Raw genomic sequence first — 22,932 nt, 5'->3', positions numbered from 1 at the left:
CTCAAAGACTAACTTTGATCTTCACACACCGATAGTCACCATCTCTTTTCTCTCTCCAGTAACATTATACACAAACATGCTTGACTGGCTTTTAGGGAACACACGTGCCAAGTTCTTTAATTAATTTTATTTTTTACATAAAAAGTTCAGTAAAAATTGGATAAAGTAAAGTGATTTTAAGCAGTAAATCAATCTTATCAACATAGCACAAGGCTGGCCGAAACCACAAGGCAGCCTGCTTTGGGATATTTACATGATAACAAATTTAACCTTGCAGGAGAACTTAAACCGTCCTTACAAAGTCTTCCTGTGATCCTAGCACACAGAGGCTAAAAGCAAAACAAAAAAACAAACAAAAACCAGGAAAAAAACAAATTATTTTCAATATATTCACATATACATTAAAATATAATACAGATCGTCAGGGTAAGGGGTGGTGGGAGGGACGCGCATGGGTCTGTGCGCTGACAGCACCGCCAAGGAGGAGACCCAGGTCTCAGGGGGGTCAGGCCGGGCCCGGATCTTAGAGAGAAGGTTCTTCCCTAAGCCCTCGCCTCTGACGGCCCCTGACCACACCCCAACAGCTCACGACCAGGGATTGCTCGTTGTAGACTGAGCTCATTTGGGGGCTCCTTTTTGCAATCTGCAGGTTTGAATTCCCCAGGGTGTTGTGTCATCAGTAGCACAGCCTTGACAGACGGTGGGGCAGAGAGGGCCCACAGGGCTTCTTCTTCCCAGTCTGTCCTGCCACCCTGGCCTCCCAGGTCACTCTAATTCAGTGTCCTCTTTGGGTCTGTACACAGCCCCAAACTTCTGCATGTACTTCTTGATGTACTCCTTGGTTTTGTGTTTCACATTCTCATTGCACTCCAGGTCCTCGGGGTTCTTACAGTACTTCAGCTCCTTGTTCATTACGCCGTGAGTCAGCTGGGGGGCACGGGGAAGACAGACCATAGCCACCAATCAGAATGGAAATGATGGGAGGGGGAAGGCCAGCCCACTGCCTCAGGGCCCTTCCCACTGAGACTGGGAGTTGAATAAAGAGACATGTTGAGGCAAGATGGTGCTAGAATCACCAGAAAGGGGAAGCTCAGCTCTGGAAGTTTCTTAGAGAGTCACTATACTCAGGTAGGGTGCCCTCCCTCCCAAACCTTCCCTCCCCATTCCTGGGTCCCCAGCCTGGGCATCTGGCAAGGAAAACCCACTTTCTGTGATGAAAGAGGCCTTCTTAGCAGGTACAATTTGCCCAGAACATTGTCAGACCACAGGCTGGGAGAATACCTTGCGAGCTAGATGTTTGAAGTCTTCAGTTGTGGTAATTCTTCCCACTTTGCAGTCAGGTTTCCGGTAAGGGTTCAGGCACTGGACAATGAACTGGGACATCTGCAGGCAGGGGAAGAGAACACATTGCTCAATACTCCAGAGAGGGCAAGAAATTGTACTGAGGAAAGACCTGGAAAAGATAGCAAGTAGAGCCAGCCAGTGCTTCCTTTGTCCTCTCAGGCTGGCTGGTTTGGACAGAAGAATGCTAGCAGGCAGTGGGCTGGGAGACAAGTCTCCCGGGTCAGCCCTGAGAGGGCGAGTTCCCTTGGATGGACTGAGCTGGCCTGACTTAGAACAGCAGATGGAAGGCCTCAGCAGCAGGACGCCACTGCCGCATCGCATGGCAGCCCCAGGTGTCAGCTAACAAACCTCATGGCCTTAGCACAGAGACTATAGCTAAGTTCTCTGGTTCCTGGAGGCAGGGTGTTCCAGTGCTTCTGGGAGCTCAGCAAACCCAGGAAATGCAGGCACTTTGTCATTGACCGTTACTTAGATTCTGTGTTACATTTCATTTGATTCCTACTATAGGAGTGTGAAGCAGGTGGAAGCATGATATGACAGCTGGTGGGAGAAGATCCAGGGTCGGACCCTTTTCAATGCACAACTTTCAGGGTCCTCCTGAGCCATCTCTGCAGTCTTTACTTTATTCAATTTTTACTGAATTTTTTATGTAAAAAATAAAATGAAAGAACTTGGCATGTGTGTACCCGGTGGCTCTCAAAATAGACCCAGGCACAGGTCTCCTGGAACTATTTATGGCTCTAAGATCCCAGGGAACAAAGGGCATGAGGTCAGTGACAGCCATCTCATCAGAGAGCACTGAACAGGGTCTGTCCACGCCTGACAATCAGTGAGCCTTCAGACGTCCAAAGCACAAGGCTAGATCACAACGTAGCCACTAGATAAACAGCTGCTGGTTGGCTGAGCTGAGACCCCAGTCATTGCACACAGAGACAGAGAAACGAAGTCTTAGGTCTGGATTAGGCTTCTAGTCCAAGTTTTCCTGTGGTCTCCTGGCCTCCATACTCGCTCCCTTCAATCCATTTCCCCAAATACAGTCAGGGATCTCATTACTCCCAGCTTAAAATCCTGCAGTGGCTCCCTGTAACTCACAGACACACAGGCCCCGTATGAAGCACAGTACTGTTTAGACCCATCTTGCAACACTCCTCACACACCCTGTGCGACGGCCCAGGGACTACTACTTACGACTCCCTGGAAGGGGCAATGCTTCCTTGTGCCTCCGCACATTCTACTGCTTGAAGTTACGCTCCTCCTCATCTAGCTGGTCAATAGTCTCCCTGATTGAAGAGCCCCTCCCGACACCTGAATAGTGGCCCCCAGCACCATCGAGGTACGCTCTTCATTTACACAGCTGCCATCACTCATCTACAGGTCTGTTTCACCCAACGAACTATGACCTCCTTCAGTAAATCAAGACTGGAGTTTAGAATCCAGATGTCCTGAGGCAGACGAGAAGGTCAGTGTCCTGAGAGCTGGAAACACATACAGCCAGTAGCATAAAGAGGAACTGCTTTCCCCAATCAATGCCCTGAGGATAAGCCACCAAATGAGGTACCACAGAAAGAGAACTGGACTTTGAGCCAGAAGGCTTGAGTTCAAGTCTTCCGTCTAGAACTTGCCTTCTCTGACTGTAAGAGGTCTCCTCTCTGTCTTGCCTACCTCAAGGGCCACTGTGGGGATGAATGAGATAGTGTATACGGGAGTGCTTATTACCAACTGTAAAGGACCATACCAAATCACAGAAGCCAGGGAACCCAAACACTACAGAGCGTGGTGCATACTTAGGAGAAGAAAGGAAAGGGCTCAGGTTTAAGCCTGCGGGGCTTAGTGCCCACATCCACCAAACTTACCTCTTTTCTGAAAACTTCTTTGCTTTTCTTAGCCAGCTCACTGGAGGTGTCTGCTTCTGCCGTCTTAGGCTTTTTTGAGGTCTAGAAATGGAAAAGAAAACAGAATAATGCTGGCATGAGAGGTCAGGTTAGTGATGCCCTGCTGTTCCAGAACCTTCCTTGCTTTCCCCTGGTTGGGATACCTAACTCTTGGCATTAGGATCCATTTAGGATCCTATGGGGGCATGGCCTGGAGTCAACTCGGTTCTGTTACCAATGCTATTTCAATCCTGTCATCGGGCTCTGACTTGTTCCTAATAAACCAAGTTCTAATTCTCTACCCTAAGTCAAAGCTACATCCTTGATGTAGCGAAACATTTCTGGTGGTTTCAGAGTTACCTTCTCTGTAGAAGAACCTGCTGTGTGACTTGGACCACTCAGACCCCTGCTCTGAGCTTCAGTACCCCGCACTGTCACAGCGTGAGCTCAGGGAGCTCCATCTCTCCTGGCTCCAACAGTCCAGAACCCCAGGACAATGACAAACTGCTCTGTTCTGAAGACCTTTCACCGCAAACCTGGAAGGTCCTCAGCCAAGTCCCTCCCCTCCCGTTGGATACTCCTCACGTTTCCTCCAGAGGCAGAGCGAGCCAGCCTGTAGGAGGCGGTCTCAGCATGCAGGAGACGCTCCTCGGAGCCTGGGATCTCCAGTTCAAGAACGCAAAGAGTGAAGAGGTCCCAAGGATTTGGGGGGAAGAAGACAAGGGCATCTGAGTCAGTGAACAGATGAGCAGATGCTAAGACACAGAGGACGCTCAGTCCCAAGCAGGTAAGACGATGACAAACCCAGGAACGGTCCCTTCCGGCAGCACCAGAAGGAAGGCTGCCAAGTTGCCCCTCACAGGCAATGCTGAGAAGTGAAGGGCCAGCATCCCTGGCATCAGAGCACCTGCCATGCGAGGCCCCCTACCCACACTTTTGCCCACCACCAGCTATCAAGTCCCTTGCTAATAAATGTACTTTTCCATGGAAAAGATTATGAGCATTCCTCTCTGCGTACCAGTCTCTTCCAACGGAGCCAGAAGCTGCGGTTGGTAGCACAGGTACTTTATGAGTTTGCTAGCCACTTAGGGCAGAGAACTGTTTCTCCTCCCACCCACCCTCCAGCTCTGATCCCTCCACTTCCATAAACACATGAAGGTGCTGATGATGGAGGAGCTGTTCGGCTCTCTCTGCTCTGGACTGGCCCCCGAGAAGGCGGCACGCCCTTGGCTTTGGGCTGCTACAAATCAGCGTTCTCTCATTTGTTTATAAAAGATTCACATATTTTCCATTTTTCTACTTTCTCTGGCTGTGGGAGCAGGACGGGGAGGGGAGGGTAGAAAGAACATATAGATCAACCTCTGTTTTCAGGAAACAAAACAAGGCAAAACAAAACCCCACATGTAATTCATTTTCAAATGTCTTGCTTTGGGATTTTGTGTTATTTTTCCAGTAGTGGAGTGTGGGCGTGCTTCACAATAAGACCTCAGGTAGCAAGGGATCAAGAGTTGCCTGAATAAGCCCAGGAAACTTCCACACATCCTTGGGTGCTTTCTTGTAGCTCTCAGAAAGGCACAGCAACAGCAGAGAGTACAGGAAGCCCCTTGAGGTATGGCCGCCAGCGCGAGGCTCCTGGTCCTACAGAAGAGGCCGGGCTCTCAGCGAGAGTACTGTCTGAACAGGAACGGCCTGCTTCCCCCTGAATGGGGTAAGTGTCCAGAAAGCTAAAGAAGCCCAGTGCACATTTAATAGCTTTCTAATTTAATCTCTGACATGGTAAGGCTTGAAAACACAGTGATAGAGCACAATCCACTGAGCTCTGTCCAGGAGATTTTGTGGTCCTTTTGCAACTGGGTTTGAGGAAGGAAAAGTTCAAAGGAAGGGTGCCTAGACTTACATCATGGAACTCATAAACCACAATGAAGTACTCTTGGAAATACTGAACTTCACAAACCCCTCTTGGTCTGTGGCCTGCAAATGGCATGAGAAATAATTTCAGAAACTGGCTAGAGCTCACTCAAGCCCAATGTGGAGCAACACCAGGAGCCAGAGTCAGAGCCAAGGGCCGCTCGACGGGACACTGACACGAAAGCCTTGGGAACACTCCCTAACTCCAACAGTCCCATTTAAAGTCTTACCATTTCTACAGTACAAGAACTTTTAAACCAAGTGTTAATAAGCTTCCCAAATGCCTGTTGCCAATTAAAAAATCCTTTAGCATCAGAAAAAACATTAGACTCGACCAATGGCCCCCAAAATACCGGAGGTGCCAAAAAAATGTATACAAGCAGGTACTTTGGTCAACGTTGCTCAAGCAGTAGTCTGCCGTCATCAGAAGGGTCTGGACGCTGATGGTAACTACTCTGAGCACCTCAGAAGTCACACTTGACTTGTATTCATCTTTTGTTATCGGTATATAGTATTACAATTTTAATAGTTTTAGCCTTTCTTAAAATGTGTATACAGTTTTTTGGCGCCCTTTGTACATATAGTGTATACTGGGGGTGCCAAAAAAATGTACACATTTTAAGAGCTGTTATCTATGTATTACTTTTCCAAGTTGAATTGAATTACAGCAGCAATGTGTAGTACTCGCATGACGTTTGCTCAAAAGATGACATTAATCAAATGAATGCTGGTGTCATTCATTGTATTACAATTTTAATAGTTTTTCCTTTCTTAAAATGGGTATACACTTTTTTGGCCCCCTCTGTCTTCTGCATATAGTCAGCTTTCATGGTTATGCTTCTCTTAAACAGTCAATCACAAACAGCGTTGCCTATTACTGAGACTTTAATGTGTATGGGAATCGCCAACGACCTTGTTGAACTTCAGATTCTAACCCAGCAGGTTTGGGGTAGGGACTGAGATTCTGCATTTCTAACAGGTAGAGACTGGTGCTTCTGGGTACACAGCAGGTCTATTGCAGTAAGTGCACGTAACTCCATGGTCAACCCCTCCAGTCCATTTCCACCAAAGCTTCCTAAAAGGCGAGTCTGTCATGTCACTGCTCATACCACTTGTTTCCCACCACTCAGACAGAAAATGGAGGTCTAAGACTTAAACACGGTACATAAGGTGGCCCTTACGTCTCAGCTCCTACTATGTACTTGGCTATTTTTTTGGTCTGAATTTCCTAACACCAGGTCTTCATATAAAAAAGGCCACTTTTCTGAACATTAAATAAACAACAGTGGACTTGATGCCTATTCTTCATTTGCTTTGAAGGACTAACTTAACATACACACACGAGACCAAAACACGGAGTCATAATTTATGGGTAAGGTGCAAAAGATAAGATCTCTGACATGCTTTATAAACTTGGGCTCAGAGCTTAGCTGTATTCCTGCACCAGGAGCTTTTCTCAGACCTTCCTGTTTAGTTTTCAAAAGCTATAACTAATATAGCTACAGGAGTCTAGAAAGAGGGAGCTGTGCTTTTGACTTGTTTGTAAGCTTCAGATAATTTAAATGGCAGTTGCCTAACAATCCTGGGCATTTTCCCACATGATTAAAACAAATGGGACAGCATAATGGCTAGAATGACGTGGTTAAATGACTCAAATCACTCATTTGAAATTTAGCAAGCTCCACGAGGATTTAACTTAAGTGTATATCTTTTTAGCAAATGCCAAGTATATGGTGAAGAAAGAACATTTCCCCCCAAGTGAGAAAAATATAAGAGAAGGTATGAATTTGTTTCCACTTTAATTCTCTTTCACTCCAGTTCCTTCCTGTCTTCCCCTCTTCCACCTCTCTCCACTGACTAGTTAAGCAACTCTTCTTATTTTCAAAATTAAAAAGCAAAACAAAAAAACTATTCAGATCTTAGAACAAAGAAACATGGTCTTTGATTTCATTCAAGACACCTCATGCTTAGAGACAGTAAGTCCTGTTACAAGCGGAAAGGATAAAAATTCAATCACTAAGTATTTGATTTACACGACCTCTAATCCCAATTACTGTCTTGTTAAAGGGAGAGATGAGGAATACGCTCTTTTTTTTTTTTTGCTGTCTTTGCTATAAAACAGTATTATCATAGTAAAATAACTGTCTCAAATTAAAAAAGGGGGGGTGTCTATACTCCTTTGGTGAGGTATGAATGTAACGTTAACTTCTTTCAAGATCCAGCAATCCAAAAATGGCAGGACATTAAACCGCACCATCCAAGTAAGGCTTCAGTTAAATAGTCAAAACACATTTGAAAAAGACACATAGCCTCAAGAAGAATGCAGTAGGTCTACAGGGAAAGAACTAAGGCATATTGAAGGAAACTATAATGAAGCATGAATACTATGATTCTATTTGTGTGTTTACAATGAAAAGAGAAAAACATCTGCGTGTGTGTTTTCCAGGAAAGTCTTGGGAGAATATATGACAAAGCAGGTTTTCACAAACACAGCACTACTGACATTTCGGGCCAGTTCCTTTGCTGTGGGGACTGTCCTGTGCATTGTAGATGTTTTAGCGGCTAGCCTCTACTCACTAAAAGCCAGAGCATCCTGGCACATTTTGGTTGTAACAACCCGAAATATTTCTAAACATTACCAAATGTCCCGAGGAGCAAAACTGCTCCTGGCTGAGAACTCCTGCGCTAGAAGGTTAACATTATTTACCTCCAGAGACGGAAGTATGATGAAAGAAGAGCAGCTGAATAGAAATGAAGGTTTTTATTTTTTTGTTCTACATACCATACTTCTGTATTGTCTAGATGTCCTAGGCCCCTCCACCCTCCCCAGCCTTTATTACATGTGTAATTCTCCAGAACAATAAGGAAAATAGAATCCCAAGACCATGTGGCTATTACTGGCCCTACAAAATGACAGGGCAGACTCCCAAACGATCAGGAAACACATGGGTAAGCCACACTCACCTTCATGGGATTTTCGTCATATGTTGGGGTTCCCAGGTCCATCTCAGCTTCATGCTCAAGGCTGGCATCATCTCCTGGGCTGTCCCAAGTAGGAGGATCCCACTGAGTCTGCCTAGAAGAAGGTAAGAATAGCCATGCTGTCATGGCCAGAAAACAGAGAACTCTGGCACAGGCATCTCTGTTCACATATACATAAAATACAACATGTAATGAGACATAGAACAAGTCAGCCCTGTAAGATAGAGACATTCTTTTGGCATCTTCCCCGCAGCAACAAGTCTATCCCAGAGACACACATTGTTTAGCCCACTGCTTTTCTGCAGCCAATACTGTGGCAACATTTGCTGGGTGTCAAAGAGAGAAGTAAAACCAAACATCTTGTTTGTCTATCACCTGGCTACGTCCTGAAAGTAAGATTCAGTGAAGCCTAGAAAGTACATGGGGTAAAAGTACACGGTGCCTGCCTATGCAGGTGAAGAGATCAATAGTGATTGTACCTAGCACGTACTTGGATCAAAATAAAACAAATCACAACACATTCCTCATAATCCATGACCGTGTGAGAACATTCTTTGCTTTAGGGACCTTCTCGTTTGTAGTTGTGCCCCTTTAGTTTAATGACTGACAGCATGGAAAAGATGTACAGGTTAAAAACTTGTGCCCTCTACTAAAAATATTCTCAACTGACTGCAAAAGGAAGGGTTCAATCATGTTAACTCATTGTATGTTTATAGTTGTTTTGAAAACAAACAAAGATTTTATTTCCCCCTAAAAAGCTAGACCTGTGAGGTAATAACTGGAAGTACGGAAATTCATGTTCAGGAGTCTGAAGTCAGCTGTCACAGGGAACGCTGTAAGGGAATCACTTAATATGCCACAAGCCTCCGAAAAGTTAGCCACACCTCTGGCAGGTCAATCCTGCCACGACATCTTCTGCTCTTCTGCTTTTCTACCTCAGCAGTCTTTAGTCAGCTACTAAAAGGCACTTGATGTAAATCAGTTCTGCAGATGATTGTGAAAATGGGCTTACCTCTGACCAATGCAACTAATGAAAAAATGGGCTTCAAAGAACCACAAGCAGCTGTGGGTTTATTATAGAAAGTGAGCAGAGAGGGAAGTATGATGCTCTTAGGTACTAGCTAAGGAAAACTACGAAAAAAGATGGAAAGACACACGTATAAATAAGAAATACCACCTTTTTTAATTTTGGAAAAGTGACAGTACATTAAAAAACGTGCTTGTGAAAACTTTGTGGTATTGAAAACACAAAGTTCTGGTAAAATTCGCAAATAATGGTGTAAATTTAAAATCATTACGCTTTCAGTCAGCAACATAATGAGGGCTCATTTTATAAAGGTATTTTATAGAAGTAAGGAAGGCCTTTCTAAGTAGAAAACATAAAGGAAAAATATCTCACTGCTTGAAAATTTTAATCTTCTTTATGTCACAAGACATTACAAAAACACCTGCAAGACCCTTGATAATGAGATTTAAAAATGCTGACAGAAAATGGGTAGATACCCCAAACAAGTAATTCACAGAAGACACAAATTGTCAATAATTAATGAAGATGTTCTACCTCAATAATAAAAAAATTGGAAATGAAAATAAATTTTCTCTCCTATTAGACTTCATGATGAAAAAGGCACTTTGTTTGCTTTTTGTGGGGCTCTAAATTGACACGAACAATTTTTTAATGGTAAGCTGACAATATTTATCAATTTAAAATGTATACATCTTTTCACCAACAATTCCACTTCTAAGAATCTACCCCAAGAAAGTAGTAAGAGTAAGTAAGATTAGTGCCTGTAAGGATGACCAGGGTTAGAGTTACATATAAAACAGTCCACACACAGTTAACTAAGGGTGGGCTAGTTGGTATAGCCATACAAGAAAGCAGGGCTTGGCAAACTTTTTTCTATAAAGGATCAGAAAATATCTTTGGCCTTGTGGGCCATGTGGTCTCTGCCACTGTGGTGTGAAAGCAGCAATAGGCAATTCCTACAGAAAGGGGTATGGCTGTGTTCCCATAAAACTTTACTTGCAAAAACAAGTGGTACATACAGGCATGGTTTGCTGACCCTGCAGCAAAGTATCAGCAAGCATTAAAAATAACGTAGTTCTATTATTGATTGACAGACAGAGTTCTATAGATTGGTAAATAAAGCAGATTACAAAACATTCACCCAAACAATTCATGTAAGATTATATACTGATAAGCACACACACATACACAGAGAGAAAACACATACTAGGTGTGATCAAACAATACGGTGAATGTTTAAATTTAAAAAAAATTTATTACAATAAAAGACGCATTGCCATTAATCCCCCTCAAAAAACTCCCCCTCGCTTCAAACACACTTATCCCTTCGTTCTTGCCACTTTCTGAAGCAGTTCTGGAAGTCCTCTTTTTTTTTTTTTAAAGATTTAATTGGGGAAGGGGAACAGGACTTTATTGGGGAACAGTGTGTACTTCCAGGACTTTTTTCCAAGTCAAGTTGTTGTCCTTTCAATCTTAGTTGTGGAGGGTGCCGTTCAGCTTCAAGTTTTTGTCCTTTCAGTCTTAGTTGTGGAGGGCGCAGCTCAGCTCCAAGTCCAGTTGTCATTGCTAGTTGCTGGGGGCGCAGCCCATCATCCCTTGCGGGAGTTGAACCGGCAACCTTGTGGTTGAGAGCCCACTGGCCCATGTGGGAATTGAACTGGCAGCCCTCGGAGTTAGGAGCATGGAGCTTTAACCACCTGAGCCACAGGGCCGGCTTGGAAGTCCTCTTACATGAGTGTCTTTTGTTGTGCAGTCGTGGCTGCCTCGATGTCCTGAATCATTTTAACTTTGGGGAAGAGCCAGAAGTCTCACGGTGCCAGATCCGGTGAATAAGGTGGTTGAGGACACACTGTAATGCTTTTATTTGACAGAAATTGCTGTATATCAGAAGCGATGTGTGACACGGAGCATTGTCATGATGGAGGATGATTTATGGCACACTTTAAAACACACCTTCTCTCAACCATAGCTCACACATGACTACACGGAACAAGTTGAAACTTGTCAAACACTGTTACTAAGGTTTGATGCGCCGCTTCCGTATTGAAGATCCCTGCCTTTCCATTGGATGGCACTCAGCAGCAGCATTCACTGTATTTTGTGATCACAATGGAAAGGCTCTGTGTCACACATCGCTTCTGGTACAGCAATTTCTGTCAAAAACATTATGGTGTGTCCTCATCCACCTTATTCACCGGATCTGACACCATGAGACTTCTGGCTCTTCCCCAAAGTCAAGATGACCATGAAAGGTAAACGTTTTGAATCAATTCAGGACATCGAGGCAGCCATGACAGTGCAACTAAAGACACTCACAAAAGAGGACTTCCCAGAACTGCTTCAGAAAGTGGCAAGAATGATGGGATAAGTGTGTTCAAAGCGAGGCAGAGTATTTTGAGAGGGATTAATGGCAATGTGTCTTTTACTGTTAATAATTTTTTTATTGAAACAGTCATTGTAGTTTTTGATCACATCTCATAGTCACATAAAGCATTCTGTCTAAAAGATATTCTTTAAAAATTTCTAAGAAAAAGATAAATTGGGTTTTGAATAAACAGCAGGAGTCATCAAACTATGGCTTATGGACCAAATCTGGTCCATTGCCTATTTTTGTAAATAAAGTTTTATTGGAACACAGACATATCCATTCATTTATGTATTGTCTATAGCTGTTTACACAATAATGGCAGAATCATGTAGTCATGACAGAGACTGTTTGGCCAGCAAAATCTAAAATATTTACTATCTGGCCTTTTACAGAAAAGGTTTGCCCATAACCTAATATCTACAGTATTAGATGAAGTCATAACCAAGGTTTTTTTTAAACTCCTAAGTTTTCTCCAAAAGAGTCTTGCAGATTAAAAATACACCAAACATACCTAAAAAGGACTAAAGTCTAAGGTATGACATAACATTTAAGATGTGATTCTGGAAACCCAACAGCCCTCTAGCGCAGTGAACAGCCAATTACATGCCATTGCATAACACTCCCCTTTCCGGCGGCAGCTTCTTTAACTGAAAGCTGATCTGGGGATGCCCACACGACCCTTCTTACCTTGTGATCACATGGTAGTAATAAATCTTCCCTTCTGGATCTCGCGCTGTCTTCCAGTTGGGAGGTAAGACAATGGTTTTTGGTTTTGGAGGAGAGGGGGGTGGCAGATCCAGGAGATTATTTGTCACAACCATTTCAGGCTAAAAAGAAACACACACACAAGTTCTGGATCAATGACATCTCTTTTAACCTGGCTGAAAAGGACAAAAATAATCTACTTACGCAATATGTAAAAACATACATCTACTTCTTCTCTTAGAAAATATAAAGCAAAGGTACAATCTGGGAAATGATCAGAGATAGTATATATGAAGAGTTTTAGAGCTCCATCAGAAAATTGACAGTTGGCTCCAAGTTCACCATCTAAGACATCACGCCAAAAAATACTCAGCAGCTCATTATCTACAGCAGTATTTTTCAACCTTAAAAAAACCAATGCTAAATGGCATATATCAACCTCAGGATACTGATTAACTGAATGTGCTTTACATATAGTATCTCTTTTATAAAAAAAAATTGAAATAGCAATCTAACACAATGTTAACATTTATCCATTATATATTTTTCTGTACTATTCTGTATGTTTGAAACCTCATATTTATATTTTTAAAAACTGAATGCTATATTTTGAAACTCATAAAAGCCTCATAATTACTGTTATGAACTGAACTGTATTTCCCCAAAATTCATGTTCAAACCCTACCCCCCAATGTGACAGTCTTTGGAGACAAGGTTTTTAAAGAGGTAATTATGGTTAAATGCGGTCCTAAGTGGGGCCCTAATCCAACAGGTCTGGTATTTTTAGAAGAAGATGAAGAGACACCAGGAAACATGCAGACGCAGGGAGAAGGCGCCATCTGCAAGAGGAGAGGCCTCAGGAGACATCAAACCCGCCAACACCTTGATTTTAAAACTCCTGGCTCAAAAACTGTGAGAAAATTAATTCCTGTTGTTTAAGCTACTCAGTCTGTGGTATTTTGTCACAGCAGCTCTAGCAGATAATAATATAATCGCTATAAGGATATACACCCTTAATTGTTCATTCTATGTAATAAGCCAGTTAACAGAGAATAATTTTTCCCGTTTTACCTTTGCTTGAGCATTTAAAGAGGAACCTGAGATCCCAGGCTACGATAAAACGTGTCCACTTTTAGGCAAACATGGGTCTTTGCGATCACTGCTTTGCGCATACGTCCCTAATCTCTATTTCACATAGCTGCGTTTTTGTTTTGGCTTTAAATTCCACTTCCTCCATTTCCATAGTCCTCTATCTAGCCTGTGACATGACCTCTTTTCCCTAAGCTCTGGTGTCTTTTAATATTCCAAATCATTCGGTACTTACTACATTACTAATCCTTCCCCCATCTGGGAATGCTTCTTTTTCCTCCTCAAACTCTTTATCTGCACCTTTCACGACACTGAACTCTGACTATTTTAAGTATCACTCATTGTGATCCTCAACTCCCTTCCTAGAATGTCAGCTTCTAAGGATAGGAATTGAATCTTTCGTTTGTATTAAAAATGCCTAGAAGGGCCCAGCTCACAGCAAGCCCTCGGACACCTGCTGTCCTCCCCCCAATGGTTTCACATGCAGTCTTTTTACTCCATCTCCACTACCTGTCCTACCTGTCCTACGTCACCATCACTGTTCAGATTGCTGCAAGAGCCTTCTCCAGAACTGTACATATTCTAAATTGCTAATCTCTTCATGTTATTCTCCTGTTTGGTTTCTCAACTGCTTTCAGTACTAGGCCCCTATTTCTCGTTTCATCCCCAAACAACACTTCATCAATATTTCACCATATCCTTCTACATATGATACAGAAAAACAAAAGCTTCTCTCAATACATATTGCACAACATATATAGAAAAGTACAGCATTCAATTCTATACTCCTAGTCTATGGTGTCTAGTACAGGATCATACAGGATCATAAATAATGATAGCTAGGTCTAGAAAATGATTATTTCAAAAATTCACAGCAAAGTATAAAAATAGGTCAGTCAGGTAAATTACAAATAAAAAGGTTCCTTCTAGGAGCAAACTATGTATCAGTTAACATAGCTGTAAATTCCACAGAATTTTTTTTAAAAATTGACAAAACGGATGAGTAGCTTTCACTCAGGGTGCGGTGCACAGGCACGTGACTACAAAAATTAAAAAACTAAACCTACAGTGAAAAAAACAAAAATAAAAACCAAAACAAAATAAACTTTCTAAAGATAACGTAAGGTAGGCAGCCAATGAGAGTTTCAACAACCAAAACGTTTCTTACTGGCTGTAAGGGCTGAGGCTGCCCTGGAGCAACTATTGTAGTCACGGCCGCGGTTGGCTGAACCACCACTCCTTGTGGGTGAGCTGTGAAAATCTGTTGTCCCTGGATGTACTGAAGACTTGGCTGGGCATAACTCTAAAAGATAAAATGAAGAAATTCATAATTTATACTTTCGTAGCTCTAATAAAGCAGTAAGTAATCGACTTCCAAGTTGGCATAATCTTTCATTTGGACGTACAGTGTTTGAAATTCAAACTGTCAAAAGGTAAAGGGAAAATAAACATTGTTTAGGGTTCTATAGTCTCTGTCCAAACCAGCTGAAAACCACAGGCCAATGCCAAAACCAACAGAGCAATAAAAAGGGGAAACTGGCTTGCAGCCCCACTGAATAATACGACAGATGTACCTGCACACTTGTGAGGCAGATGCAAACAGGATGTGCCTGTCAAATCTCGCCATTTGCTGGGGGGAAATCAGCAGAAATTGGCTCTCCCCTTCAAGTAACTTGAAATGATACAAAAGCTAACTTCTCAAACATAAATACAGTCTAGAAATATGTTTAAAATGTGACTTGCAAGGGGAATTATAAGATAACTCTAAGGAGGTCCAGTATGTTAAGAGAGGGGAAAACATAACTGTTTTGCTCCCACTTCTAGAGAGAAAAAAATCACTATGACTTTATATCTGAGTCACTTCCCTTTATAATGTGACAAATTAGTCTAAGCACTCAAGTTTTTGAGATGTGATTCAGTATAACTTTGTAAGGTCATTCATTAATGTCATAAGACCACTATAAATCTTGTGGCCTCATGATTTGAGCTTTTATGTTTAATAAGCAGTTGTGACAAAAAAAAGGAATGGTCACCTTCTGATAACACATCTATTTCAAATGTCAAAATGTATCACATATATACACTCACACAAATTTATATCACACCACATAATATTTCATTATCAAGGTTATTCATATCTACAAACTCTCAGTGGCCCATCTTGGTATGGTTGATACTTGGCTTAAATGACACAGACCTCAAGGCTTCCTCCTGGAGGTCAGATCTTTGGGCCAGACACCAGACACATGACCTTGACTAGCTGCATTTCACAGCCCACTAATGTCAATACTCTCTTAGTATTACTGTGGTAACTGTTTGAGTAATAACTATAATTAAACCTTCAAGGTAAATGGTGCTTTAAATCTGTCATTATTAATATCCATTATATCATGCAAACCTCAACCACTCTGAGGCATTCTGCTCATTTTATAGTAGAGAAAACTAAAACTAAAGAATATAAGTGCCTATCTCCAGGGCACACAGTAAATGACGGACTGAGACTCAAAACACACACACTAACAACATGCTCTAAGCTTCTCATTACCAAAAGCCCAACAGCAGCTCTACTCAACAAATCTCACAGGGAAGGGAACCATCCTAGTCCACTTATCTACTACTCTAACACACATAAAGTGGGTTAGGGAGTCAATAAATGACTTTTTGGTGGGAACAGACCGGAAAACTGGAAACAAATACAATTGTGATACTGGATTCTTAAGGCTATGTAGGTGTATGATGGAACCTAGAGAAGCCTTTTGATCGGTGGGATGGAAAAACAGATGCTATTGTATAAGAACCGCCATCTGCCCAGTGAGCTCTCTGCTGAGGAATGTTTGCCGGCTCTCTTCTGTTGCTGTTGCATGGGCTCTAATACCGAGGTTAAGAACGCACTTTAGGAGTAGGAATGGAACAGAAGCAGACCATTTTTCTTTTATCTGTGATACACAATCTCAGGAGCAACTAAAAAAAGAATGGCTTGATCCAAGAAAGAATATAGCGAGACAGCGGGAGAAGTTAGGACCTAAGAAACGTGTTTAAGATCCCTAAACATGCAGTAAAATTGATACCTGATAACTAATAATAACCATTTTCTTACTAGCCTTATTTAGCACTATAACATTCATTTTAAGCCAAACATAAAAACATACACATACACAACTAAGTATAATATTCAGTACAGTACTATTTATAATTATGAAAAAGAACTTTCAATTTAAATGACTACTCCAGAAAAATAGATTAAAAATGACCTTCAGCAAATGAGATATTATATAGCCATTAATGCATGATATAGGTATATGCATGATTGCATGTATGTATGAATGTATATACACACACATAAAAATACAGAATAATTTGGAAAATGGTTAAGAATCATGTTATGTAGAAAAACATGGGGCAAAAATCTTTAAGTCTTTAAGATTACAAATACATAAAATATATATAATCGTGGTTAAAGAGATTATAAAAAATGAAAGTAGTTAATATGTTAAGGTTTTAGGAATTAAAGCAGAACACTTTGTCATGACCTCTCGAACAAAATTTTAGTATATGTGCTGCCGAAGCGAGCACTCGAACAAAATTTTGATGCAGCTTCATCCCAAAAATACTAACAGAAGTAAGCATTACTGATCAATACTAAGTAATGACTGCAGGAAAGAACCCTGGGAATCTTTGCCATCCACAATTCACCTTCAAGGGGCGATGAAGAGTGATGGGAGAGAGAGAGACATAGGAATGTGGTGAGGATCATGCTTTATACAGTCTTCTTTTTTAAGGCCTAAAATGGAGCCCTTTGTTTTATAGGGAAAAAAACAAAACAACCTAGATTAAAAAACACAAAAATACATTTTGAAATATAAAAATCAGTACACTCTTAGCTTAAGACTGAGCCAGAACCACCCAGCCAAGCTGCTTCTGAATTCCTGACCCACAGAAACTTTGTAAGATTATAATTACTTGTCTTAAGCTGCTAAGTTTTAGAGTAATTTGTTATACAACAATAGGTAACTAGTATTGATCAATATACAAAAGTGATCAATGGCAGGACTTCCCTGCGTGCGTCTAACATCTCATAAACTATAAGACAGATAAGAGGTTCTAAAATGAGTTACCTGTACAATTGGTGGAGTTGTCTGTGAATAGGGTGATGTCACACCATAAACAGTTGGACAAGTCTGTCCTTGATAATATATGGTTGCTTGAGACTGTGCAGGAGAGTACTGCTGCTGTACACTGACGGACTGTTGGTTTGAATCCCAAACACCATAATTCTGTCCCTGGACTGGGCCTGGGGCCGGCACTGGCAAGACAGCAACGCTAGAGTCTTGGTGGACCACACCGTCACTTTGGGCCACATACTGTGAACTGGAAACTTCAACAGGGGCTGTCACATGTGGCACCACTGGCACAGGTGGAGGGGCAGCAAGGGGTTCCGTAGAGTGTCCCACCAAGGGCTGAGAATGATCATAAGGAGCGGGAGAACACACGGGGTCCATGCTGGGTGTGGGGAGGAGCACCTTTCCAGCATTAGGGTTGCTGGGATCCACATAGGCCTGCATGGGATAACCTGGTGGGTAGCCAGCAAAGGGGTGATGAGGGGCGTTGTAGCCAAGAGAGTCATAGGGGAGTGGAGATGTCATCCCCAGGTTCTGCATCTGCTGCTGCTGTTTCTGAGCCTCCCGCTGAGCCACTTCTTGCTCAAACAACTTCCGACGCTCCTCTGTAGAAAGTTTATTGCGGTCTTTAATTCGCACTTTCTTTTTAGAAGTTGGTGTATCATACCTAGAAAGATAACAAAAAGAGCACCACAAAAAGTTTTTCCCTAAATTACAGATGTAATCAAACCACTGATATATGTTATCACTCAATACTAAACAATTAACCACACCAACTCCAATTGGCACTGGTTAAAAATCATACTCAAGATTACTTAAGGAGTCTTGCAGATAGGAGAGAATTCCAAGGAAATAGACACCTAGATGAAAAGAATAATTTTATCCTATTCTCAGATTCTAGAATTTCAAATTAAAGATACATATAGCATCCTAAATAGATTCTTCTTTATAGTTGGAACAGATCTATACATACAAATTCTGAAATTAAAACAGAAACCAAAATCTAATAAAAGCTACAGCATTTGATGTATGTCTGACCACACACACTTACAACAAATATCAACAAAGCATGAACATGCACACATACAATTATGGGGCGTAATATATACTCTTCTCTGTGCCATATCGAGTATAATATCTTACTGCTAAGCCTATTACTCTGTGATAGTTTCGATAAGTATCCCCAGCAGGCCCCCAAGAAACCATCAGCTTTAACATTCACAAGAGAACTAAGGGCTTAAAATTTTTTTTGCGTGAAGTTCTATGGTCTGAATTAAACTTCTGAGAAAGTGCTCTTGGCAAAAATAAAAAAGATGACAAAAGAGCTTCATGGATAAGGACATTAACATTTATCCAAACAACACAAAAGATGTGGTCTAAAAACCTCTAAGCTGCACATTTCCTTTAAAGTGTTAGTGAGGTGGTAGTACCCTTAGCTGCCTGACAGAAATAAATGCAAATAGTCTATAAAAAAGAGCACCTTAAATCCAGGCCTCAATGAATCCCCACAGATAAAAGTTCTAAAAACATGATTTCATTAAAAACTAAAATTATGTATATGATTGTAAAATAACATATACATGTAAACAAACGAGAGGAAGAGACCTACAAAGACTGCTGATATTGGAATTATCCAACACAAATTACAAGAGATGTTTTTAATATGTTTAATGAAATAAAAGAGGCTATTGAAAATATGACTAAGGAACAGGACCATAAAATATTATCAGGCAAATTTCAAAAAGAACCCCATGAAGCATCTAGAAAGGAAAAAGAATGGAAATTAAAACTCAATTATCATGTAAAATTGAGCATGTACATACTTGACAAAATAGCAATTCTATTCATATACCCAAGAGAAACTTTTGCACATGTACACCGAAATAAGAATAAATAGCAATGAGTTATTTATCAGACCCAGAATAGTTGAAAGTAAAAGGAAGACATTCCAGTTAAATCCTACCAACAGGAAGACAGCATAGTTCTATTAATATCTAACAAGAGACTATAAAGCAAATCTCAATAAAATTCTAAGAACTGGTATCATACAGACCAGTTAATGGCAATTAAATTGGAAACTTAACAAAAAGAAATTTAAAGACACTGCAAATCATAACAGTATTTAGAACTAGGTTATAATGAAACTGCATTGTCAAAGGAGTAGCTCAAGTGCTACTACTTAATGGGGAAATTTAAATCCTTAAACACTTTTATGAGAAGAGAAAAACACTGAAAATTAATGAGCTAAGAATCCCAATTACTCCAATTAAGAAATTAAAAACACAATATAATAAACCTTAAAAAACGGAAGGAAATAAAAACAGGAGTAGAAATCAAAACCAAGGTTAAAAAAAGTGTACTGGCGGTATTGCTAGCAAAGTTAACAAGAACAAGGCATAAGGATTAGAAAGGAACAACAAAACAAATTCATATAATAAACTGTTGACAAAGACAAAAAAGGGCTAAAACCCTATACTCTTGAAATTAATAAGAGTTACATATGGTTGCCAAACATGAGATCAATATACAAAAATCAACTGCATTATCTAAACACCAGCAACAAAGTGAAAAAGTAACAAAAAATTAAGGTTCTCAGAAAAAGACCCTAAGATACAAACAAAGGGATTCATGAAAACCTTTATCTTTATTAAAAATATTAAAGACCTAACTAGACAGAGACTATTCAAACACTCAAATTGAATATAGGAATAAAAATACTCAAAATTGTAAAGATGTCAAGTCTCAGAATCATCTCTTTGGGAGGGTGGATGGGGTGGGAGTAACCTGACAAGCAGATTCAAAGGAGAAACAAGTCTGAGAAAAGACATGACATCCAGAAGATCAAGGAAGGATTTACCCTACTTGCCATCAAGACTTAATATAAGCTACAGTCACTGAGCCCAGAAACAAATCCTCCCATATATGAAAACTTGGAGAAGATGCACTGCAGATGGAGTGGGCATTCCTTGGAGGGAGGGTGGACATTCAAGTAAATGGTGCTGGGACAATTGGGTATTCACTTAGAAAAACACGAAACCAGATGCCTACCTTACAACATATATAAAAATTCGAAACGAACTAATATAAGGACTCACATCTCTTAAAAAAAAAAAAAAAAAGGAGTATCATCACCTGAAGGGTAGGGAAGAATTTATTAAAACACAGAAAGCACTCACCATAAAGGAAACATACAATACATACGATATATTCAATTAAACCATAAGTAACAAATTCTGTATATCAAAAGATACAAAAAAGTCAAAATACAAGCTATAAAACAGGAAAAAATACTTGCAAAAATTATCACCAAAACAGAATTATATTTAGAATGTATACAGAAAACTCCTTAAACTCAAAAAGACAAATAATTTAGTAAATGAACAACACATATAAAGATATTTCACAGAAATGGCCAATAAATACATGACAAGATGGTCAATCTATTCAGTAATTAGGGGAGTGCAAATTAAAATCACGATGAATTACTATTACATACCCAAAACAGCCCAAAACTAAAACTTCTGACAACTGCATTATATAAATGCTGTACCTCAACTTTTTAAAAGGTAAATTTAAAATGTAAAAAGAACTTCTCTAGAATAAGTATTTTCTAGTCCCCACTGGGTATATTATGTGGCCTTTTTTTCTACTAGCAGGACAAAGACAGCCTGTGACACAGGGATTAATCAGCACTGTGACTGGTAAGGTACAAGATTCACTAAAAGCAGTTCTGACTTGGGAAGAATGACCACTATCTTTGAAGAGTTACCTCCCACCAACCTCAATGCCCCTTTAAAGAACAAATCTTTGGCTCCTCAAAGAGCATTTAAATATTATCAGGGAGAAACCATTCAAGTACCAAAATTTATTATTCGTCTTCACAGCTATTATTATTGTCAAATGAAGACTGTCTCAATATTTATCAGTGAAGTTTTATGCTCACTCCAAGAGAATATACTTAATTCCAAAAGCTCTTGGTGTACAAATTCAGAAGTATATGATGTGGGCATTTTTTGACTTGCTCAGAATAGAAAATAACTCACACAGGCCACTTACCTGTCATCTGGCCTCTTTGTTCCCCGCTCATAGGCAGAAGAAGGTGGTGAGAGGGAACCCCTTCGTTTCCTTTTCTCTTTATTTTGAGTTTGCTTGTCTGGGTCTCTCTCTCTTGACCTGTTAGGAGTCTTTGGGGCAGTTGTTTGATCTCTGAAGCCAACAGCATCCCTTCCTCGTTCAGTTACTAAGGGAAAAGGGTTTTTAAAAAAATTTACTTGGTAGACTTTTCTCCATCTTGATAGAAGTGTACTATCTAACAAATAGATCTACGGATTCCTCCCTCATATACACAGTCCTGAATCTGGATGAGATACAAGGTCCTGTGTGCGTGTGCACTCTACTTCCTGAACGCCTCTTCCGGAATGCCCTTTTCCACCTTTTCCCACCAGTCTCAGTCCAAGCCTTCAACCTTTTTACCAAGTTCTGTGGAACACAGGCACGCAAGATATTCCTGTTACCTTTAGCAAAGCAGTCTGCTTATCAGGTCAGAATGTAAAAGCCTTCTAACTGCCCCTGTAACCGCATACTTACAATTTGTAGAAAAGCAGCCTGGCATGCTAAGCATAAAAACCTCAACAAGAAACGTCTCTTTAATTAAAAAAAAAAAAAAAAAGGATGAGAATTTTTACGAACTACAATTTCAAAAGAAAAACATTTCAAACACAGGGGATAATAGGTAATAACTCAGGAAGTTATCAAAGTCAGAGAGCTACATCTTCAAAAGAAGTGCAGCTTCCTATTGACAGATGGTACTAACCCTTTTCACTCAGTTTCTTTACCTAATGGTTCTTACTTGCATTATCTTCACCCAATCCCTCTGTCATTGCTCCCAAAAGCTGTCCTAAGTACTACTTTTCACTGACTATGTCTCTAGTTTCTCATCTCCTTAAGTCTAAATCCCACCACCAAACATTTCAATATGTAAATTATATGCCGTTGCTTCGTGTACCTTAGTTCTGCTACTTGATGAGTCAGATCACTCTCTTCTTTTTATTTATTTATTTTTAAGATTTTATTGGGGAAGAGGAACAGGACTTTATTGGGGAACAGTGTTTACTTCCAGGACTTTTCCAAGTCAAGTTGTTGTCCTTTCAGTCTTAGTTGTGGAGGGCGCAGCTCAGCTCCAGGTCCAGTTGTCGTTTCTAGTTGCAGGGGGCACAGTCCACCATCCCTTGCGGGAGTCAAACCGGCAACCTTGTGGTTGAGAGGATGCACTCCAACCAACTGAGCCATCCGGGAGCTCAGAGGCAGCTCAGGTCAAGGTGCCGTGTTCAATCTTAGTTGTGGGGGGCGGAGCCCACCATCCCTTGCGGGAGTCCAGGAGTCGAATGGCAACCTTGTGGTTGAGAGCCCGCGCTCCAACCAACTGAGCCATCTGGCCTCCGCGGAGCTGAGCAGCAGCTCATTGACTTCATTCTAGTTGTGGAGGGCGCAGCTCGCTGGCCCATGTGGGAATCGAACCGG

General features: G+C 40.9%; 1 protein-coding gene across 4 annotated transcripts in view; it reads right to left on the bottom strand.

Annotated features, from left to right (window-relative positions):
- Positions 1–112: 112 nt before the first annotated feature.
- SETD2 (SET domain containing 2, histone lysine methyltransferase) overlaps positions 113–22,932 on the bottom strand; it is a 109,630-nt gene continuing 86,810 nt past the window's right edge. For 2 of the 4 annotated variants that reach the window (XM_088798193.1, XM_019724006.3), the window contains 8 exons: positions 21,469–21,652; positions 17,410–18,079; positions 14,463–14,597; positions 12,188–12,327; positions 8,088–8,199; positions 3,198–3,278; positions 1,282–1,383; positions 113–927 (listed from right to left, as the gene is read on the bottom strand). In XM_088798193.1, the coding sequence (XP_088654319.1) occupies positions 766–927; positions 1,282–1,383; positions 3,198–3,278; positions 8,088–8,199; positions 12,188–12,327; positions 14,463–14,597; positions 17,410–18,079; positions 21,469–21,652 (1,586 nt within the window). In that variant the 3' untranslated portion in view covers positions 113–765. Of the gene's footprint in view, positions 928–1,281; positions 1,384–3,197; positions 3,279–8,087; positions 8,200–12,187; positions 12,328–14,462; positions 14,598–17,409; positions 18,080–21,468; positions 21,653–22,932 lie in introns of those variants that run through there. The other 2 variants (XM_019724007.3, XR_016021252.1) reach the window with 2 other exon arrangements.

The sequence above is a fragment of the Rhinolophus sinicus genome, chromosome 5, assembly GCF_057876585.1.
Source record: "Rhinolophus sinicus isolate RSI-liver-muscle chromosome 5, RSI-T2T, whole genome shotgun sequence".
Classification (NCBI taxonomy): Eukaryota; Metazoa; Chordata; class Mammalia; order Chiroptera; family Rhinolophidae; genus Rhinolophus; species Rhinolophus sinicus.
The sequence above is the reverse complement of the archived record's forward strand: the minus strand, read 5'-3'. Positions and strand labels throughout refer to the sequence as shown.